The following is a 21,335-nucleotide window of genomic DNA, read 5'->3' on the forward strand; positions in this document are numbered from 1 at the left end:
GGCATATAACATGAAATGAAATTCTTCTAAAGTCTTATTTGAAAGTTTACTGCTGCATGTTTTGGTTCATGACTCTGCCACTTGAGTGTTCTCAAGGACTAAATGTTTTGAAGCCATAGACCACCATTAGTTTCACCAGTAAATTTCAAGGAAAACTTCAATTCAAAGAGCGCTAACAAAAAGATGTAGGGAAACTTACCAACCAATTTGAACATCAGCACAGAATCAATGGTAATGCAGTCAGAAGTAAATTAGCAAGAACTAGGCATGAAGGAGCTAGCCCTTAATCCCAACACGTACGTGTTGAAGTCAACATCTATGATACTTCCTAACTGTAATAATACAAATACTGCTCCCCACATTTTTCTTGAGTTCTGCTTTGGAGTAGTATTATGAAGCCACATCCCAAACAAGATTTCCAAAGTTGATGCAATTACATTTGATGATGCGTTGATCCGCAGTTTTATAGACACAATGTTCTTACTAGGTTGAATCTCCAAGAGTCCAGAATTTTGATTGTCACAGACATCGAACCTTTCAATTCAATAGGAATCACCTGTTGAGAAATTCACACACTCAGCCCGAGAGAGAGAGAGAGAGAGAGAGAGAGAGAGAGAGAGAGAGAGTTTTTTGATGATCTTTCAGGGTTTGTTTTTCTGTTTTTCTACACTTTCAGGGTTTCAGATTTGCATCCTCTACCGTTTAGTGTTTCAAAGTTGCTTTTTAATTGCTTCTGGACGCTGTTTCCCAATAATTTTCTGTGTTTTCGCTTCCATATTGCTATATTTTTGGGTTCTTTTGGTATGTTCGACTTCTGTCTTTAGTGCAGCTGTCATATTAGGATTTTCAGCCAGTGTTTTCCCTCTGAGCTAGGATTTGCAAGCGCCAATTAGGGGTAGTGGGTGAGAGACAAACAGAGAGAACCGTGCACTTGGCTTCAATGGATTTTGTAACGGGAGGGCACCACGTGCCAACTGAACAGAACAGAGTGGAGCAGACTTTGAGCACTTCAAAAAAATGGAACTGAAAGAGAGAGAATCCACGCGAGAGACACGGAGTGGCGGAGTTCCACTCCCAAACGGCATTGGCCACAAACCCTGGCGTCCCTTTCATCTTATATTACTCCAGCAAGGTACAACTGAGGGGAACTCTCCTCTACTTCTTGCACTGGAATGCAAGAGAGAGACACTGACTTACACATTTAAAGGGCCTTGGCCCCCAAAAGCAATTGCAATGAAAAGCAGCTTCTCCAAAGGCTTCTGATGGAAAAGCCTAGCGCCGAGAGGGCTGTCCGCAATTCGTGCTACCGCGCCATCCCTTTTCCGTGAATTCCGGGGGCTTCTAGTCAACATGATCTACGCAATTTGAGGTGCTTTTGGTCTTTTTAGGGTTTTAGGCCCCTTGGCCAAAGTCAGCAAGTTAGGCAGGGTTACGACTTCAAATTCCTAACCCTCTTTAGTCTTTAGGCCCCCTCGGCCATCTTCAGTAAGTCGCTCAAATCTTCCGGGCTTGCCACATCAGCAATTTATGATATACCCCGCTCTTGAAAGAAAAGTAATCGTCCACGATTTGACCTGCAAAACTCAATCAAGTTGATTTCAAAGATCCAAGGGTTAATCAATTTTCTCATTCCGTATTGGAGCTCTTGTTATTCTGGTGTAGCGAAGTTCACCATCACACCCAGACCGCGCTCACCTTTAAAGGGTTTTTTTGATGCACTAAGATTACATACCCAAGCAATCTCATCCAATTTGGAAATATTTATGGTTGGCACGTCACCATGAAATAGAGATGATTATAGATGCAGTCACAAGACATAAAAACATAAACTTTTACTCCCCATGAGAAACGAGGCCCTAAGCTATGAGAAATTCAAAGGCCACACTTCTCCATGAATACCCCCCCCCCCCCCCCTCGAGAACCGAAGACCGGGCCGTAAGATTTTAAGGCCATAAACAACCAAACGCTCCCCAGACTGCAGTCTAAGTCGTTCGGAGGTTCCATGTACAACTAAACACTCCCCAAAACGTAGCCTACATCATTTAGAGGTCTCCAAAGACAACATCCACATGAATACTACCCCCAAGTTCAAGCCCCGAGCCATGAGTTATTTAGATCTTTCAATCACACTTTTCTGTCGAATACTTCTCCCAAACCAATGTCCGAGTCATGAGTTAATCATAGGCCAAAATACAGTTGAAACCAGCATCAAAAACCAGAATCAAAAGATCTCAATCGGCTGCAAGACAAGTTCAAAACAGATAAATTCTATTTCAAACAATATTCTCAAAACGAAATTCAAAAGTATCTAAATACAATGTAAAACTAAAATCATTCAGGGTTTGTCTCGGTCAGTCGAACTCGAAGTATGATTGGCTTGTCATTCTGCACCACCACCCAAAGTGATGGTACAATTCCAAATCTGGATGGTAGCGTCGTTCTTGTCGTGCAAAAGCAAGCCCAAAAGAGCGTCGCAATGCCCTAGCTGCATAATGTGAAAGTTTGCCTTGCCATGGTACCCGTGGATGGTGACTGAAAGAGCACCAATGAGAGGTACAACTTTATGAGTTTACCCTATGGTTAGCTCTGCTTCAAGTTCTCCAACAAACTGATCATATTCAAAGTCCATCTGCTTGAGGAACTCTGGATGGATGAAATTCTCAGTGGCTTTTGGGTCAAAGAAGATAAGTGCCTTGAAGCCGTTAATCTTTCCATATGCTTTGCGAAATTCTTTGGAACCATCAAGAGAGATGCCATAAATGTTGAGGACAAGTCCTACTATAGTTTGGCTTTCTTAGCAAGAGGTCGTTCTAGAGCTTATCCGCTTTTGTAGGAGATACATGGGAGGTGTGTCCCGTATGGAAACATTTGAAGCATCTACCTTCTTGCAATAGAGTTTCCCGTTGGCGACGTGTCAGACGAGGTCGTGCGGGTTGAGTCGAATTGTTGCAAGTATCCCAAGAATTCGTGCGTTGTTGTCGAGGATTCCGAGCGTTGGTTACTCCTGTGAAAAATTCCAATCTTCCTTTCATAAGCTTAAACTTGTTTAGACAAACAGTATTCCTGCAGAGGTGATGGCAGTCCAATGGTATAGCATTCGCACTGGTCCTCCAAGTTTGAAGAAAGACACTGAAAGGTTCGAGGGACCTTTGGTTGTAGTCTTCCATGGTTTCCATGGCAAGCATTTTCAGGTTAACCTATTCTGCCAAAAATAGTACTTCAAAGAGGGGCTTCAAGCAAAGATATTCTTGAAAGCTTGCCAAGTCCTTGGTGCATGTGGCTTGGTAGCTATAGAATCCACCACTACATAGCATTATCATTGAGTGAACTAGCGGCTCAAGAAATCTTTAATTCTTCAACGTAGTTCCCTAGGGCATAGATGTTGTCAAATTGTTGCAAGAACTCTAAGGCTTTCTATCTTTCACACTTGATAAGGTGAAAACTTCTAATGTAGATCCACTATCCTTGAAGTCCTTGGGTTGATGTGGTGCAAAGCTAGATATGGAGCCGGTACTCTGTCCTTTGCACTCCTACGCAGAGACGTACCAGAGATTGAGCCCGTGGCACATATTTAAAGGCCCTTGGCCATGAAAAATAGTTACATGGAAAGCTTCAAGTTCTAAAAGCATCTGCCCTAAAAGCGGGCACTGAAATTAACCAACAAAAAATACGAAAATCTGTAGATGTGCCACATCAACAACCAACACAAAACGCAGAACGTCCGTATAACTGCCACGCCATCAGATTTTGCGCAAGTTGATTTGTGTGTGTGGAGGTCCTGCTTTATTTAATGTCTTTAGGTCACTTGGGCCCCATCAGACGAGGTCCCATAAGTTGGTGGGAACTCTTCTTTTAAAACTAGGCCACTTGGCAAAACTTTGCAAGTTGGTAAAACTTCTTCCGCTGTGCTTTTGCTTCTTTTGCTACTTCTAGGGTTTAGGCCCCTAGGCCAGGATCTCCAATTTGGCTTCGCTCTTCAGTGCATCAGCAGTTTGTGACATCCCCCCCTTCTTGAAAGAGAGTAATTGTCCGCAATTACTGTATATCTACAAAACAATACAAGTTAGGTTAAAAATTTCCGAGGTCATTTCAAGGGACATTCCGAGGGACAATCAGTTTTCTCAATCCAGATTGAAGTTCTTGATATCCTGGGTCATTGGCTTCCCGTACAAATTCATCCAATAAGGAGTTTCATTCCAGATTGGAGCTCTTGATATTCTAGCGTAGCAAAATCAGCCATCACATCCAGACCGCGCTGATCTCTAATATGTGTCTTGATGCACTAAAATTACATACCTAGGCAATCTCATCCAATTAGGAATATTCAATGGTTGGCACATCACAACGCAACACAAATGCTCACATATACACGTTACAAGACATAGAAACATATAGTCACAGATGAACACTCATCCTGCAAATAACCATCAAGGTCCACGCCATGAGTTGTTCAACGACTTCGTCATTACTCCTCCCGCAAATAACCTAAAAAGGTCCGGGCCATGAGATATAGAGGCCTTTTGCAACCAAACGCTCCCCAGACCGCATATGCACGTTACAAGACATAGAAACATATAGTCGTCGATGAACACTCCCCCCGCAAATAACCATCCAGGTCCGGACCATGAGCTGTTCATTGACTTCCTCATCACTCCTCCCGCAAATAACCTAAAAAGGTCCGGGCCATGAGATATAGAGGTCTTTTACAACCAAACGCTCCCTAGACCGCAACCTGCGTCGTTTGGAGGTGCTGAGAGTAGCCACTGCTCAGACTTTTTAATACTCCCCCCGTAAATAACCACAAGCGTCCGGGCCATGAGAAAAAAACAGCACTTTTCAAACATTCAATACTCTTGCAAATAACCACAAGGGTCCCGACCATGAGTATGTGCAAGCATTCTCATACATCATATCTCACTATTCCACCCGGGAGTAAATCACCAATCATTGAAACCAGTATTTAAACAAATGTCAAACAATTCAAATCAGCACCGAGACACGTCCAAAACAGATATCATCTATTTCAGACAAATTCCAAACAATATTTCAAACAATTTCTCAAACAGATTCTCAAATAGATTCTCAAATAGAGTTCAAACTTAAAAAGCAATCTCGACATCAATCGAGCTCGAAAAGACCACTCGCTTTTCACTCTGAATCCTGCACCAAAAATTAAGCTTAGAATTGTTTCAAAAATTTATAGCCGACCCCATCATGGTCCAAAAGCTCTTGAATCGTCGAAACTGGCTTGCTTAGACAGTATTCTTGTAGCAGCGATGATAGTCCAATGATATAGAAATCACATTGGGCCTCCAAGGTTATCAACTCACACAGAGACACCTGGTAAGAGACGTGCAAAAATTTCAAGTCGTAATCTGCTAGGGTTTTTGTGGAAAGCGTTTCAGGATACCCCAACTCTGCCAAGGCCCAGAACCAACACTCCGAAGAAAGATGTCAGAAAGCATGTAACTTCGGACTTCGGGTAAAATGTTTCTTGAAAGCTTGCCAAATCCTTGGAGTGTGAGGCTAGGTGGCTTCCACCACTTCATGGCACTGCCTTTGAGAAAAACGGTGGCTCAAATAAATTTCTTTTATCCTTCTCCTACAAGCGATCTTGAATTTCTTATCGCTTATTCTTTATAAGACCAAGCGATAAAGACAGAAGCACGCCCGATACGCGATGGATTAAGGGTCGGAGTGGCTAATAAGTCCAGGGTCGAGACACGAAGATTCTTTAATAAAATCCGCTGTAAAACTTGAAAACCCTTGAAGCTCTGATACCACTGTAACGGGGACGGGCATCACATACCAACGGAAAAGAACACACTGAACAACTTTAAGCACTTCAAATAACAACTAAACTCAAAGAGAGAGAGAGAGAGAGAGAGAGAGAGAGAGAGAGAGAGAGAGAGAGAGAGAGAGAGAGAGAGAGCACAACACACGAGACGGGGAGTGGCGGAGTTCCACCCCAAGAGAGCACTGACCCCAAACCTTGGCGCCCCTTTCGGTATTTCTATATATTGCTTCAACTCAGTACAAGACGGTAACACCCACGTGGAGACGTACCAGAGACTTAGCCCATGGCACATATCTAAAGACCCTTGGGCATGAAAAGCAGTTACATCAAAAGCTTCAAGTTCTAAACGCATTTGGCCCCACAAGCTGGCATTGAAATCAACCAGCAAAAAATACGAAAATCTTTGTCATCAAATTTAACGCAAGTTGATTTGTGTGTGTAGTGTTCCTGCTTTAATTAATGTCTTTAGGTCACTTGGTCCCCATCAGACGGGGTCCCATAAGTTGGTGGAAACTCTTTTGATAAAAATCGGCCACTCGGCGAGACATTGCGAGTTGGTGAAACTGCTTCTGCTTCTTCTGCTGCTTCTAGGGTTTAGGCCCCTTGATCGAGATCTGCAATTTGGCTCCGATCTTCAGTGGCTTGACACCTCAACAGTTTGTGACAGCAAATCATAAAGATTGCTTACATGGCAAGACTGTTCAGAATTCCAATTTTTGCGCTGTATTGCTCACATGGCAGGTTGTACGAATTTCTGCAATTTTTACAGGCTGCTTTTTGCAGTTTCTAGTGCTATCTTTGAGAGCAGACGCTTTTGGGAAGAATTGCTTTTGAACTGATTCCTTTTGGGGCTCTGCTTTTAGGAAACCCTTGTGTTCTTTATAAGGAGCCATTGGGGCCTCACTATGCAGAGCATCTGGACGCAGAGTCTCAAAGAAGAGGACTCTCAAGAGTTGTACTTTGGTGTGAGCAATAATAAAGAAATACAGAAAGGGACGCCAATCTTTGGGGCCAATACATCTGGGCACAAAACTCAACCGTGCCGTCTCTCTCTCTCTCTCTCTCTCTCTCTCTCTCTCTCTCTCTCTCTCTCTCTCTCTCTCTAAGTAAAGTTCAGTGATTTTGAAGTTTTTGTTCGTGTGTTGCTATTGATTTCTCACTTGGAGTGTCCAAGTCTGTAACAAAGACTCTGGCTAGACCGATGTCAGTGGCATCAAGCTCTCTCAATATCTCCGTAAAGGTGCCATAGAGACTCATTGGCACTGCGCTATCCTGGTGTTGAAATCTCCCAAAATCATGATATCACCATCTTTGGAAAATTCCCATACATCCTCATCAAAAATAGTAAATGGTGATTCGCCTCTCGGCGCCGCATAAGCTGATGTGCTAGGTGCAAAATAGCATAGAGCAATATATAGGTATTTGCCAACCTTTGGCCTCAGTCTCACCCACTCATACCAAGCATGATCATCTATGCGAGCAATGTGTATCATCGGCTACAACTTGTAATATTTTTTGCTAAGGCTACAGATGAATGAAAATGATTCTGTGCAATGATGAATTATTGGTACCAATAAAAATTTGATAATGAAGGGATAAAATTTCCGATGCAATGTGTCATATGGAAATTATCCGTGTCCGGATAGTATGACAAGTAGAACAGTAGCTGGACATAGTACAAAACTTGCACATGAATAAGATGGTGTCCCTAATTCGCTCAGAAAAGTCACGATTTAATATTTTCATTGTGGTTGCCCAAGAAAGTGGCCAGCTAGACACAGTGTTAATACATCCTGGCGAGAACAGACAGAGTAAGTCGGGAGAGGCATGGAAACATCATTGCTAATTTTTCTCCAAATTGGTCAGAAACTCGAGTTTTAACGCTCGTTTAAGATTTAAAACCTTAAAAAATGAAAATTTAACAAACATTAGAAGAACTCAATTATAGCGTGAGAAATAGAAAGAAGGCATCATGGGTTTTTCTGAGTGCATTTTTGTCTCACGTGGAGCACCATCTGGCACATAAACTTCCATGCTAGGATATAAGTCATGTAGTGCTACCACTTTGCAGGTCTCTACAGCAATTTACACACACACATAGAGCTTTCTCTCTCAACTCCCAGTTCACCCCTCTCTTCCTCCAGCCAGCAATTTCTTGCTTAGAGCTTCTGTGAGGGCTGTGCAGAACCTATGCAGCTTGTGGCGAAGGTGATGGAAAGCCATGGAAGCTTGTGCGCGTCCTCGCGGGGAATAGCCGCACTCAGACAAGCGTAGTATTGGCTGTCCGCTCAGTTTTTCAGCACTTTGTTGAATTCGAGTCGTCAATTTCAGCCAAGGCACTCCCGTTCGGGTACCCATAAGTCATAGTCACAAGGGACGTGTCCCGAGGAGTGGGGACGGGGGACGGGCCTCAAATGGATTTTTAGTGTACAAAAGAGGGCAGGACGGCAAGTGGGGATGGGAAAGTGGGGACGGGAAGCCCAAAAATGGGCGTCCCTTGTGACTATGCCATAAGTGAACAGACAGCAGTAGACATAGCTCTCGCCAAGAAAACTCCAGAACGAAGCAAAAAAAGCTGTCTCGGCTACTGGTGTGACAAATTTCAGCCAATAGGCTCATGAACACATGCATTTTTAATGCATAAGAATAGACTCTCGGACAGGAAACAATGCAAACTATTCCGGAGTTCAGAAATTATGGAAAATCTCCCAAGGGGGAGACCAGTCCATCTTCTGGTCCCTAGTGTTGTGTTCTTTGTTTGCATCGTTTTCTCAGTATCATATTGTGCGGAATCCTACGTGAAAATAGTTAACTCTAAAGTATTTAAGTGCACGCTTCGGTTTCTGTGACATAACTCCTCCCTGTAAAGTACAGCCACTCTGCCAGACCCTCGTCCCCTGTGCTCGGATCTCATCTAGCGGACTCCCATCTATATCTATTGATATGTGGTTAGCTCTGTCCAGGTGCCTGATGCGTCTCTGCCAAGAGGCAATGATGAGTTTGGTCCCATAGGCCTCACACCTTCATGTGGTATGCCTATCCATAATCACCACGCAGTCGTCTCTGTAGAAAGCCAACTTCCCCTTCTCCCTTGCCGCTTTGATCTCTGGTATGACCCTTATCATGTGTGCTAGATGTGCCAAGATAAGATCATCTCCTAAAAAGACACCTGTCTTCTTTAGGAAACACAAAATTTTAAATTAGTGCCCTTTCTTTCCCCGAGGATGTGCCTATATCTGATTTCCTTTTCTCCACCCTCTATGCTTTGGTATGTGTGGGTGCTATCACCCCATCATTGCCATAAGCTCCTTAACGTCCTCATCCACATTATCACGGTCTTTAATATCGGATGTGTGTACATGCATGGATCGTGTCCTCCTCCTTTGTTCTTCTTCCAATGTCATGTTAATGATAGTTGGGATGGTGTATGCTCTTCAGTCTTCTCTTTCTTGGCCACTTCAATCCACTTCTCGGCCTCCTCTCTTGCCTCTTACTTGAGGTTCTTCTTGAAAGCTTCGACCCGTCCGTTCTTCTACGCATCGAGCTTCTTCTCAATGCTCTTTGCTATCTCCTTGGTGATCTCTTCTTTGACGGCTTTCTTGTCGGTGAGTATCTCCCTCTCAACCTTAAAGAACAACATAAAAACAATTTTGAAACCCTAAAAGACAACAAAAAACAGTGGCGAAACCGTAAAAACACTTTCAAAACCCTTAAAACAACCAACGGCAGTTTCAAAACCCTAAAAAACAGAGTGGAGAGAGCCAAACCCATGATGTGGGTGTAGAAAATGAAATGAAATGAAATGTTATATTAAACGTCTTCAAAAGGCCAAAATGACCTACGAGATCAAACTCATACAATCTTGGTGGATCTAAACCAACGTCTGGGTACAAAAATAAAAATAAAGTGAAGTAAAGTGAAAGATTAAAATCATCATCATCATCATCATCATTGCACGAGGATGCCCAACATCGGGCGTCGTCCGAGAAAGTACTGCATCAGTCACTGAAGAGCTTCGTTAATGCACACCTTTGTAAATAATCGTACTGGGCGTCTCCCATTGTGTTGCTAGAATGGTCTTGATCCTCTAATGGAGCCTCCGTCGATGTCGTGGTCACCCTCGTAGACGTGGGCGTCTAGCTCTCCCGAGCTCAATGGCTCTATTCTAATATACATGTGGTATAAGTGGGTTCTAAAGTCTGTTGTGGAGTATGCTCATCTGGCTGTTTAGTCCTTGCTCTAAAGAAGTCAGTAATCTCCCTCTGTGAATGTCTCCCATTGCTCCTTGAGACTTTCCCTGTGTCTGTGCAGCTCTAGCAAAATCAACCCGAGGCATCTTTGATCCTGATATCTCATGACTCTAGCCAATGGTCCAAAGCCCTCTCTAAATAACAATGAAAGCGGCCTCATATCTCATAGTATACCGGACAATGACAAATGTGATGTAACTCTGTCTCTCGCTCTATATGACACAACTGGCATATTCTAGCCTCCGCTGTTACTCTCCTAAATCTGCCAGTCTCAATCTCTAGCTGATGCGATGATGTGCGCATCTAAGAAATAGCACATTGTATCCCATAGGATAAATGAGTGTCTATATAGGCCGGTCTGATCACATATCCATCCTTTGCTGAGAAGATGCTTACTATAGAAATCCATCTTCGTGCCCAACTCTCTAGCTGATGCGATGATGTGCGCATCTGAGAAATAGCACATTGTATCCCATAGGATAAATGAGTGTCTATATAGGCCGGTCTGATCACATATCCATCCTTTGCTGAGAAGATGCTTACTATAGAAAGCCATCTTCGTGCCCAACTCCTTGTCGGCCATATCCATGTGCTCTTGGTATCTAGCTGAATCAAATCTTGACGTATGAGTCTAGTGATCTCTGTCCGTGCGAGAGATAGGAAGGGTGCATCCAAGGAGTACTGGAACGGAGGCGGTTTACTTCATTCTGAAGCCATGTGACTGAAAACCATGATGTTATCTGCCCATTACAGCATGCTGTGTCCCCCTATAGCGCTAGCTGTCGAGATGACTCAACGGCTAGCCGAGCATATCTATCTCTGGAAAAGGTCCCATAAATTATGCATGAAGGATATTGATCTAGTAAGGGCGTCGACCACGAGAGGGGGGCAGCTAGCTCAGCTCGAATAATCTCATGTAGCACTGAGGCCTTAGCCCGAATCATCCGAGAGATCATAGAGACTAGAAGCCTCTCCATACATCTCCATCCATCAGTGCTACCAAATCTGCCATGGTGGTCCACCGAGGGTCCCCAAATCTGAACCCCATAGAGCATAGTGAAGCCACTAGAGTGTCAAAAAGCCACACCTTTGTTCGAGGTTCCTGAAACTGAACCTGGGAACACAGCTTCTCCAGTCCTCCCAGGGCTGCATAAGCTCTGGTCAATCTAGTTTCTACTGCTCTCCTCAATGAGAACACCGGTCCACTGAAGACTACCCCAAGATAGGTGTCCGCATCTTATACTCCACCGTCTCCTCGCCATATGTAAAAGTGGGTGCTGACCTACTGACCCACTGTGGTGTGGTGTTAAACACCATAACCTTGGGTTTCCCCAGGTTAACAGACAATCCACTATTGTGGGCAAATGTGTACAAAGCATCTAAGTGACGCTGCATCCCCTCCGGGGAGTCAGAAATCAACACAATATCATCATCATATAACAATAGCGGGATCCATGTCCCCGCCAAGTGTGCTCCTCTATCACCATCCCTCTCAATGTAGTTAGCAAGAGAGAGTTTTTCAAACACCTTTAAGAGTCAGCAACGGGATGAACTTGGAGATTGATGGCTACTTGGAGATAATGTGGTGAAAGGTGGAAGACTTCCATGGAGACAACCTGCAAATATTTCACCTTTGTTGGTTCATCATTTATAGCACTCTTTATTACAAACCTCTAAATAATAAACATATAATGTAAATGAGCCTGATTGACCTGAAGAAGTAAACAAATAGAAATGTTGGCAGGTTTCCACATCAAATCAGAGTCCATGTGTGGTAAGGAGGAGCTACAAAATTGAGCAAAATGTTAGAAAGAGAGATGAAAGGTGTTAGACACTAGATTATAAGAGTAGATTAAAGACTGACTGCAGCACCTCTTACAATTGAGCTCGTTGTTAACTGGCATCTAGACTTGGCCCCTCGTAAATTGTGGAAGCAACTCCAGAGCCTTCCCAAAGACCCTTTGGTGCAGCTCTCTCTCCTACGTGAAAAGGACCGCTCTGCTGGTGAAACTTCTCCAACAGCATTACACAAAGGAAATGAAAACCTTTCTTACCTTGTCACTTGATCGTACAGTTTTCAACCAGTTGATGCTGTCTTCAACTCTGCTTTTCACCAATGCTGTTGCAAGCTATGAGTTGTTTACTTGAAAAACCTCATATTTGGAAACCAGACAGCAGAAATTAACTTACAATACATCTCGTCGAACTGCAGCACAAAAATGTCAGTTTTCTCAACTCCAAATATAAGTCATTGAATAGACTCCAACATAAAACACAATTTTGCAAAAGGAAATAGATATATAAAAAAAGCTCCATTTATGAAATTTTGCAGATAACATTAACAGTTATTGGACGATATTAACATGTTTCATATAATTTGCTTCTATGAAAAAGGCCTTTGTTGGTATTTGATACTACATTGACTTGAACTTGCCCTAGAATTTTTTACAGAAAAAAAAAGTGCTTCAGTGAACTACTTTGGTTGGAATGCATGCTTTTTTGTTATGCGAATGAATCCCTCTAATAAAGCTCAGTGCAGAGTGCATGATAGATAGCACTAGCTCGGTGTCGATAAATCAACAAAAAGATTTCTTATGTGTATTTCAAAGCTTGGGGCATCTCTAAAACTGGCTGATAAGCTGAAGGCATGACTGTCAGTAGGCCATGTTTCTTTTTCATGAAGAGGTTCCAATATTGTTAGTCCATCTGATCTAGTGGAAGTTTTCCTGCTCACTGTGCCAGAATTGCAAGCTTGGAGAGAAGTTTGGTGGTTCTTGTTCCTTGGCATTCTTAGACTCCTGGAAATGCTACTTCTCCTACAGATGTTCTGCTCAAGGTGATTAAAATTTACTTTGTCACAAGAGCGTCTAGTCATTCAAGCTGCTGAGAAAATCACCAAGACGAACACCTACATGGAGTAAACCGATGAACACCTACATGGCAAAAACCAAGCATGGTTGATTATGGGGAATTGAGCATCACCTTAGAGCAAAAGCTCACTCATCCTCCCATGAAGAAGTTCCTTGGGCACTGAACCCCTACTTTACTCACCAGTCCAGCAGGTGCTCTTGGAAACAATGTCTTTGAGTTATACCTGTTGGCTGTTCTCTTATTTTAGTCATTTTGATATGTGACTACTAAAACAAAACTTCTTTTGGTTTTTTTGAGCTGGAAACCCCTCCCAGGGAGAGCTTCAGTGCCTATATTGGTTGGCAAACTCAATCATTTCCCTTGTTGTTCTTTCTTTATGTTACCACATATACAAAGAGAAAAACCTGTTGTATTTCTTTTTAAAACTAATAGCAGGATATTATTCAAGTTTGCTTTTCTACCTTGTTGCCATGTTGGGAGCCGTTGAAAGATGCAGTATCAACAGGTTCTCCAAAGTGGAAGTATATGCGCTCAATATTGGGAATCCCTACCAAACTGAACAGATCGAATGTCAATGCTGAGCAATGCCAACCGAGGGCCTAAAGAATATGTAATGTGAGAAAGAACATGCCACAGAAAAGTGACGAATCTCCGAGAAAAACTATCTCACCTTGGAATATTTGTCCCAGGGAAAGCAGTAACAGGATAAATTGTATCCAGGCTAATACCAATGCGGTTGTACACATCTGTTAACAACGGTGCAAATGGAGACCCCATGATGTCATCTGCATCCAATAGGATCTTGTATCTGCAAATATACCATGCAGCTAGATCCATGCATCCGGAACAGATTAAAAAAGAAAATAGAACATTCGTGCACCATACTAGTGAAAAATCCAAGTTCTGTTAATGATGTAATATATGCACTTAAGGTTAGATTCAAGCCTACGCGTCATCACCACCCAAAGACCCAAAGGGAACAATAATGGCATTGAAGCGTGTTGCCATTCGAACAAAGTCTGCAGTTGGCTTCCATATCAGCTTGTACTCTTCATTCTGGAATGTGTAAGAAAACACAGTTAGCTGTATTTTAATGTAAACATCTGCTCTATCAATCCGAACTTACATGCACTAACCTTCTTTTTGCACACTTCTCTAGCTCCACCAGGAAAAAGTAGTACATGCTCCTTTGCCTGAAAAATAGTTGTATCACTTCAATGTCTATTGCTGGAATTTAAAAGTTAATGCAATCACGAAGGCACACAAATCACAATCCACATTAACAGAAGACAGGTAAATTGAGGAGGAATAAAAGAAACAAATCAGATATAACAGCCAACCAAGTAGAAATAATAAACTTTCCCACATTTGCCAAAACCATGAGCTACCCAAAACCAGAAGTATAAAACAATTTTCAATAGCTTAATGTAGTGAAGCTCCAGGATAAGTAAAACCTGAAAATATTATGTGTAGCTGTGTAACATCAAAATCTAGTTGCTATACACTGCGTGGCTTATCAAATGCTCCCAAGGAGTGCCTGAGGAGCTCCGACCATCAATACATTTATAACAAAGCTAGTCATGTGGAAGTCAAAGAGAAAAGAGCAGATTCTAGGATGTGTTCTTTTTTATTATTGGGCTTTCCATGTTGATCGGATGAAAGTTTGTACATAAGCCCAGGGTTGTCCGGGTCCGACTGACGCACCTTGTGTCCGACCCGTCTAGTCCTGTACAGACATCCGAACCAGTACGTTAGGCGTCCGATCAGTTAGATAGTTGACTGACCAGCTGTTGTTTTTGTCAAGTGCAATGGAAGGGTTTAAGGATTTTAACTCAGAACTAGTACTTTGCACAAACTCAAGGTTACTTTACTTCACTTGAGAGAATTAAACACAATGAAACAGAGAGAAAGAAGAGAGATGACACCCATGTCGGGTCCCAACCACCCTCAAGGGCCCCCTTGCTATGTTGCCAGAGCAAGTACGTGCTTTAGATTACTTGCACAAATACTGATACAATCGCCAAATGCTGAATACTAAATGCTTCATGCTGATGCTGATGTCTTGCAAAAACTCTAGGGCTGATTGATGCAAAAACACTGAGTCAATATGACGTAGTTCCGTGCCCAGAGGTATTGGCCCCAAAGTCTGGTGCCCCTTTCAGTTATTATTATAATAATGCTTGGGCAAGGTTAAGAGAGTCTGAGGGTCCTCTCTTCACAGCTGCTCGTTAGCAAAAACTGAGTCCAGGAGGCCCTCTTAAAGGCTCCCACAAAAGCAGTACATGAAAAGCTTCAAACTCAAAATCTACTGGCCCAAAAGCTGCCAACAAAAAACGTGAAAATCCGTACGCTGTGCCATGTCAGCACTGTCAGTGCATTTCGTGGAAATCCATACGGCTTGCCAAGTTAGCATGTCAACGCATTTTCTGAGCGTCCGTACTGATGTCCATGTTATTAGTTGGGACTGCCACATCATCAGTTTGTGACATACGAATCAAACTGGAAGATATTCTTAAAATGGGTTTCCATAAATGCTATGGTAACTATGAATTTTTGGTCTTATCTTTCGGTTTGACCAATGTTCCTACTACGTGTCAGCAGATGATGAATCGGTTTCTTGGCAACTTTGTTGTCGTATTTCTCCATGACATCTTGACTTATAGCCGAAGTTTGTCCAAACATCTTGTGCTTACACACGCGTTTCTCGGATTACTGAGATCGGAGAAGATTTATGCCAAAGCCTCTAAATGCGAATTCTTTAAGAAAGAGCTTCTTTATCCTTGTCATATTGTTGCTCGCGATGGAATTCGCGTTGAGCCTAATTAGCTGGATAAAGTGTGAAATTGGCCCATTCTGAAGAATGTAAGCCAAGAGAAGTCCTTCCTAGGCTTTATTGGATTTTTTGGCAAATTTATCAAGGATTACTCTAGAGTTGCTGTTGCGCTTAGGCAACTTTTGGAGGGATGAAAGGACCGAAGACTTCGGGACCTCACCGTAAAGGTAATCCTCATATTGTCTAGAATGAGCGTCTTGATGAGAGCTTAAAGACACCAAAGCACTTGGTGACTACTGCACCAATATTGCAGGATACTAACAAGGCATTTGTAGTTGAAACGGATGCTAGTAATTATGCGCTTGGTGTAGCATTGTATCAGGATGGATGTCCTGTTGCGTTTGAAAGTAAGAAACTTTGTGATGCTGAAATGCTTTACCCAACGTATGAAAAAGATCTTTAGGTCATGGTCCACGCTTTGAGGAAGTGGCGGCATTATTTGTATGGCTCTACTTTTGTTGCATGGACAGATCATCACTCTTTGCGCTATGTATGTGATCAGGGTGATCTCAGGAGCCGGAGGATTAGATGGGTTGAACTTGTGCAAGAGTTTGACTTTGAGATTCGTTGCAGAAAAGGATCCAGTAATTGAGCTGCTGATGCACTCAGCTCGGTTCGTAAGGTAAATGCTTTGTCTATGGTTGAAATCTCTCTCTCTCTCTCTCTCTCTCTCTCCTACTCTATTTGGTATGTATGTGGATGAGGTTGCTGACTACATTGAGAGAGATGGTGATAGAGGTGCACAGCTGGCAGGGACATGGATTCCACTATTGCTCTATGCTGATGATATTGTGTTGATCTCCGACTCTCCAAAGGGGATGCAACGTCACTTGGATGCTCTGCATAGATTTGCCCAAGAAAGTGGTTTGTCTGTCAACCTTGGTAAAACCAAGGTCATGGTATTTAATACCACCCCACAGTGGATCAGGAGGTCAGCGCCCGCATTCACATACAGCCAGGAGACGGTGGAGTACACAGATGCTTACACTTACCTTGGAGTGGTTTTTAGTGGACCAGCATTTTCACTGAGGAGAGTAGCAGAGACTAGATTGACCAGAGCCCATGCAGCATTGGGCAGATTGGAGAGGATGTGTTCACAGGTTCAGTTTCAGGAGCCTCGGACGAAGCTCTGGCTATTTGACACTTTAGTGGCGTCTGCATTGCTCTATGGAGCTGAGATATGGGGACCTTCATTGGATCATCACGGGAGGACAAGTCGCACTGATGGGTGGGGGGACATGGAGAAGCCTTTGGTCTCGATGATCTCGCGGCTCATTAGAGCCAAGGCTTCAGTACCACGTGCCATTATCCGAGCAGAGCTTGCTGCCCCCCCACTAGTAGTCGAGGCGCTTACCAGATCTGTCTCCTTCATACACCGCATGTGGGAACTTCCCAGAGACAGATATGCCCGCCTTGCACTTGAGTCCTCTCGACAGTTAGCCATGCAGGGAGATACAGCATGCTGGTATGGTGAAATGACATCATGGTTTCAGGCGCATGGGTTCAGCATAGACAGATTGCCCCCCTTCCAGTAGATATTAGAGGCACCCTCTCTGACTCTTACACAGTCCGAGATCACCAGGCTCATCCGACAGGACCTGGCTCAGCTAGACATCAGGAAGACATGGATACAACCAGCACAGGAGCTGGGCACGAAGATGGTTTTCTACAGAGAGCATCTTCTCCAGCTTACAGAGGACGGTTTTGTGACGAGGCCCAGATACATAGACACTCACTTGTCTCATGGGATACGATGTGCTATTGGCCAGATACGCACATCTTCACACCAGCTGCGGATCGAGACTGGGAGATACAGTGGAGTACCAGCAGAGGCCAGGACATGCCCCCTGTGTGGCATGGAGCCAGAGACAGAGTTGCACTACACATGCCACTGCCCTGTCTACTACAAGATACGAGGCCGCTTCCACTGCTTGTTCAGAGAGGGCTTTGGACCACTCTCCAGAGTCATGCAATATGAGGATCAGAGATGCTTGGGTTTGTTTCTACTCGAGTTGCGCCGACACAGAGAGAGCTTGATGAGAGGAGAGGCTAGCCAGTCTCAGAGATACATCACAGACTTCTTTAGAGCAGACACTGGACACCTGGAGGAGCCACTACCACGACAGAGCTCGTCGCCTCACACTAGAGGCACACTGATCGACTGGGGGACCGAGCTGGGGAGATCTAGACGCCCATGATTGGGGAGGACTACACAGCATCGACGAAGGCTGCATCAGAGGCTTCGGATCACTTTGGCCCGACATGCACGACACCCGGTCAGACTACTTACCATGCAGGAGATTGATGAGATCCGCCAGCGACCGATGCTGGATCTCTTGTGATTTAGCTACCCCAGCTAGCTGCTCTGCCCCGTTCACACCTAGCAGTCCAGGATTCCATAGTATATTTGTTTTGTCATTTTGTCATTTTGTTACTCTGACTTTGTATCAGATCCACCACATTGTAACTTTTTGGTCTCATAGGTCACTTTGGCCTTTTGAAGACGTTAATATAACATTTCATTTCATTTCTCTCTCGTCGGATAGATCTTTGAGGTCTCTTGGGATAGTTTCCCACAACGTTGAAAATTCTCTTCTTCTTGTGTGTGTGTGTGTGTGTGTGTGGGAGTGTGAGTGTGAGTGTGTTAATAAAAAGAGGAGAATGGTAGATTGGTTATGCCATTTCCCTCTTGACTAACAAGTCTTGAGTTCAACTCTCGTCGGATAGATCTTTGAGGTCTCTTTGGATAGTTTCCCACGACGTTAAAAATTCTCTCTCTCTCTCTCTCTCTCTCTCTCTCTCTCTCTCTCTCTCTCGGGAGATGGGTTTGTGACTCGTCCGAGCTACATGGACACTCATTTGTCTCATGGTCTGTGATGTGCTATTGGTCAGATTCGCACATCCTCACACCAGCTGGAGATTGAGACGGGTAGATTCAGAGGGATACCACCGGAGTCTAGGATATGCCAACTATGTGGTAGAGAGCCAGAGACCGAGCTACACTAGATAAGCCACTGTATTGTGTATTATGAGATATGAGGGCGCTTCCATTGTTTATTCAGGGAGGGTTTTGGACCCCTAGATAGAGTCATGAGGTATCAGGATCAGAGATGCCTTGGCTTATATCTACTTGAGCTACACCGACATAGAGATAGTATGCTGAGGAGACATGGAGTGCGACACTCACAGAGACAAATCACAAACTACTTTGGATCGAGGGAGCCAGGAGACCAACCACCAGCACAGGGTTGTACCCGCATTCATACCACAGGCACCCTCATTGACAGGGCGACTAAGCTCGGGAGATCTAGACGACCACAACCGAGACACAGGAGCACACTCCATCGACGGAGACTCCAGCAGAGGATCAGAGGCATTCTAGCACGACACCCAGATTGTCATTGAGGGCCTATTCTACATTTTCACATTTCACACTTCAATTTCAGTTTTCATTTTTAGATTCAGTACTACTTTTTGTACTTGTACTTTAGACATTGTATTAGATTCACCACTTTGTATCTGGTCTCATAGGTCATTTTGGCCTTTTGAAGACGTTAATATATCATTTCATTTCATTTCATTTCTCTCTCTCTCAGAGGAGAGGCTAGGCAGTCTCAGAGACAGATCACAAACTTCTTTAGAGCAGACATTGGACACCCGGAGGAGCTACCACCACAGCAGAGCTCGTCGCCTTACACCAGAGGCACATTGATCGATCGAGCGACCGAGATGGGGAGATCAAGATGCCCACGACTGCGGAGGACTACACAGCAGCGACGGAGGCTGCAACAGAGGATCCGGAGTACTTTGGCCCGACATGCATGACGCCCGGTCAGAATACTGACCATGGAGGAGATTGATGAGATCCGCCCGCGACCGATGCTGGATCTCTTGTGATTTAGCTATCCCAGCTAGCTGCTTAGTTCACACCTAGCAGTTTAGGATTCCATAGCATAGTATTTTTAATTTGTCATTTTGTTACTTTTGTTACTCTGACTTTGTATCAGATCCACCACATTGTAAATTTCTAGTCTCATAAGTCATTTTGGCCTTTTGAAGACGTTAATATAACATTTCATTTCATTTCATCTCTCTCTCTCTCTCTCTCTCTCTCTCTCTCTCTCTCTCTCTCTCTCTCTCTCTCTCGCTCGTGCCATGCCTGTCCGCCACCCTCCTCGCCAGCGCTGCCACACCGTGCAGCCCCCTCCCCCCCCCCCCTGTGGCTGCTTGCGCGCTGCCCACTGCTGCTGTTTCATCCACTGCGGGCTGCACCTGCTGCTGTTTCATCCACTGCGCGTTGCACCTGCTGCGCGCTGCCCGCTGTTGCTGTTTCATCCACTGCCGCTGCACCTGCTGTGGCTGACCTGTTGCGACTGCACAGTGCCCGCCTGCCTGCCGCTACCTCACTGTCACAGCAAGGTGGTAGCACCTGCCGCTGCCCCACTGCACCAGGCCTGCTACACTGCCGCTGCCCCATTGCCCCGAGCTCGCTGCCCCCAACCACACACATACACACACACCACATCCCCCCCTTCTCCACACACACATTCACACTCACATTCAGCCACATACATCCCACACAACCACAACCACATCTTTTCTCTTTCTCAACAATGACGAAGGGAGTGAGCAAGGAAGAAATGGGGAAGGAGATGAGCAAACTCGACGACAAGATCAAGGAATACAAGAAGTCATCGGATACCACTCTCAACACCGTTATCAACCGGACCTCCAAGCTAGAGAAAGAAAGGGAGATATATCAAAGAGAGGGAAGCATGGAAGAAAGAGAAGGAGAGATGGGAGATGGAGAAGGAGCAAGAGAAGGAAGAATGGCGGAAGAAACAAGAGGAATGGACCAAAGAAAGAGAAGACATGAGGGAACAAATCGAGCTCCTCAAAGCCTCGATTGCATCCCTCACCCCCGAAGAAGGCAAGATGCACACGGACACAAAGGAAGCCCTCAAAGAAGAACTCACCAAAGCCTTGACCGCTAGCATCGAGGACAATTGGAAGCTACTAAAAGTGGGTGGGTAGAAGTAGTCAAGAAGAATATCAAGGAGGCAAGAGAGGAGGAAGTCCTCATTGAGCACACTACCCTTGAGGAAGAGAAGATGAGACAAGCCCGACGCCTCAACATTCGCATCATGGGCATTTTAGAAAAAGAAGGCCTCACTCCCGAGCTTGGTGGAAAGGCTTTATGCAAGAAACTAGGATACAAGGAAGAGGAATCACCCCCTTTCCTCAAATCTTGGAGAGCGGGTAAAGATCTCACAAGGAAGAGGGCCCTCATCCTACACTTAGGGCCCTCATCCTACACTTCTCCTCCGAAGAAGCACGGTCTACTTTCCTTCGCAAGAGGGTGATCTTGAGAGGACTAGATGGACCACCTTTCTACCTAGACGATGATCTCACACCAATGCAAGTGATACACCGACGCACATGCATGCCTAGAGTACACCAAGCTCGCAAGGAGGGGAAGAGGGATTCATACAGACATGGCCGAATCATCATTGATGGCAAGGCGGTAGCATAGGGACTCGTGGCCTATGGGACACTATACGAGGAGATACATATGGCAGTTTGG

At 44.4% G+C, this 21,335-nt stretch overlaps 1 protein-coding gene across 13 annotated transcripts in view; it reads right to left on the reverse strand.

Moving 5' to 3' along the window:
* LOC147459986 (phytyl ester synthase 2, chloroplastic-like) overlaps positions 1-21,335 on the reverse strand; it is a 163,856-nt gene that overhangs the window by 4,078 nt on the left and 138,443 nt on the right. For 3 of the 13 annotated variants that reach the window (XM_086511138.1, XM_086511145.1, XM_086511151.1), the window contains 10 exons: positions 14,055-14,111; positions 13,868-13,974; positions 13,589-13,726; positions 13,380-13,473; positions 12,238-12,253; positions 12,102-12,166; positions 11,920-12,026; positions 11,760-11,832; positions 11,575-11,663; positions 187-556 (listed from right to left, as the gene is read on the reverse strand). In XM_086511138.1, coding sequence (XP_086367264.1) covers positions 11,952-12,026; positions 12,102-12,166; positions 12,238-12,253; positions 13,380-13,473; positions 13,589-13,726; positions 13,868-13,974; positions 14,055-14,111 — 552 coding nt within the window. In that variant the 3' untranslated portion in view covers positions 187-556; positions 11,575-11,663; positions 11,760-11,832; positions 11,920-11,951. Of the gene's footprint in view, positions 1-186; positions 557-11,574; positions 11,664-11,759; positions 11,833-11,919; positions 12,027-12,101; positions 12,201-12,237; positions 12,254-13,379; positions 13,474-13,588; positions 13,727-13,867; positions 13,975-14,054; positions 14,112-21,335 lie in introns of those variants that run through there. The other 10 variants (XM_086511141.1, XM_086511140.1, XM_086511139.1 and 7 more) reach the window with 8 other exon arrangements.

Source organism: Adiantum capillus-veneris, chromosome 4, assembly GCF_014529385.1.
Source record: "Adiantum capillus-veneris isolate H3 chromosome 4, ASM1452938v2, whole genome shotgun sequence".
In the NCBI taxonomy this organism is placed as follows: Eukaryota; Viridiplantae; Streptophyta; class Polypodiopsida; order Polypodiales; family Pteridaceae; genus Adiantum; species Adiantum capillus-veneris.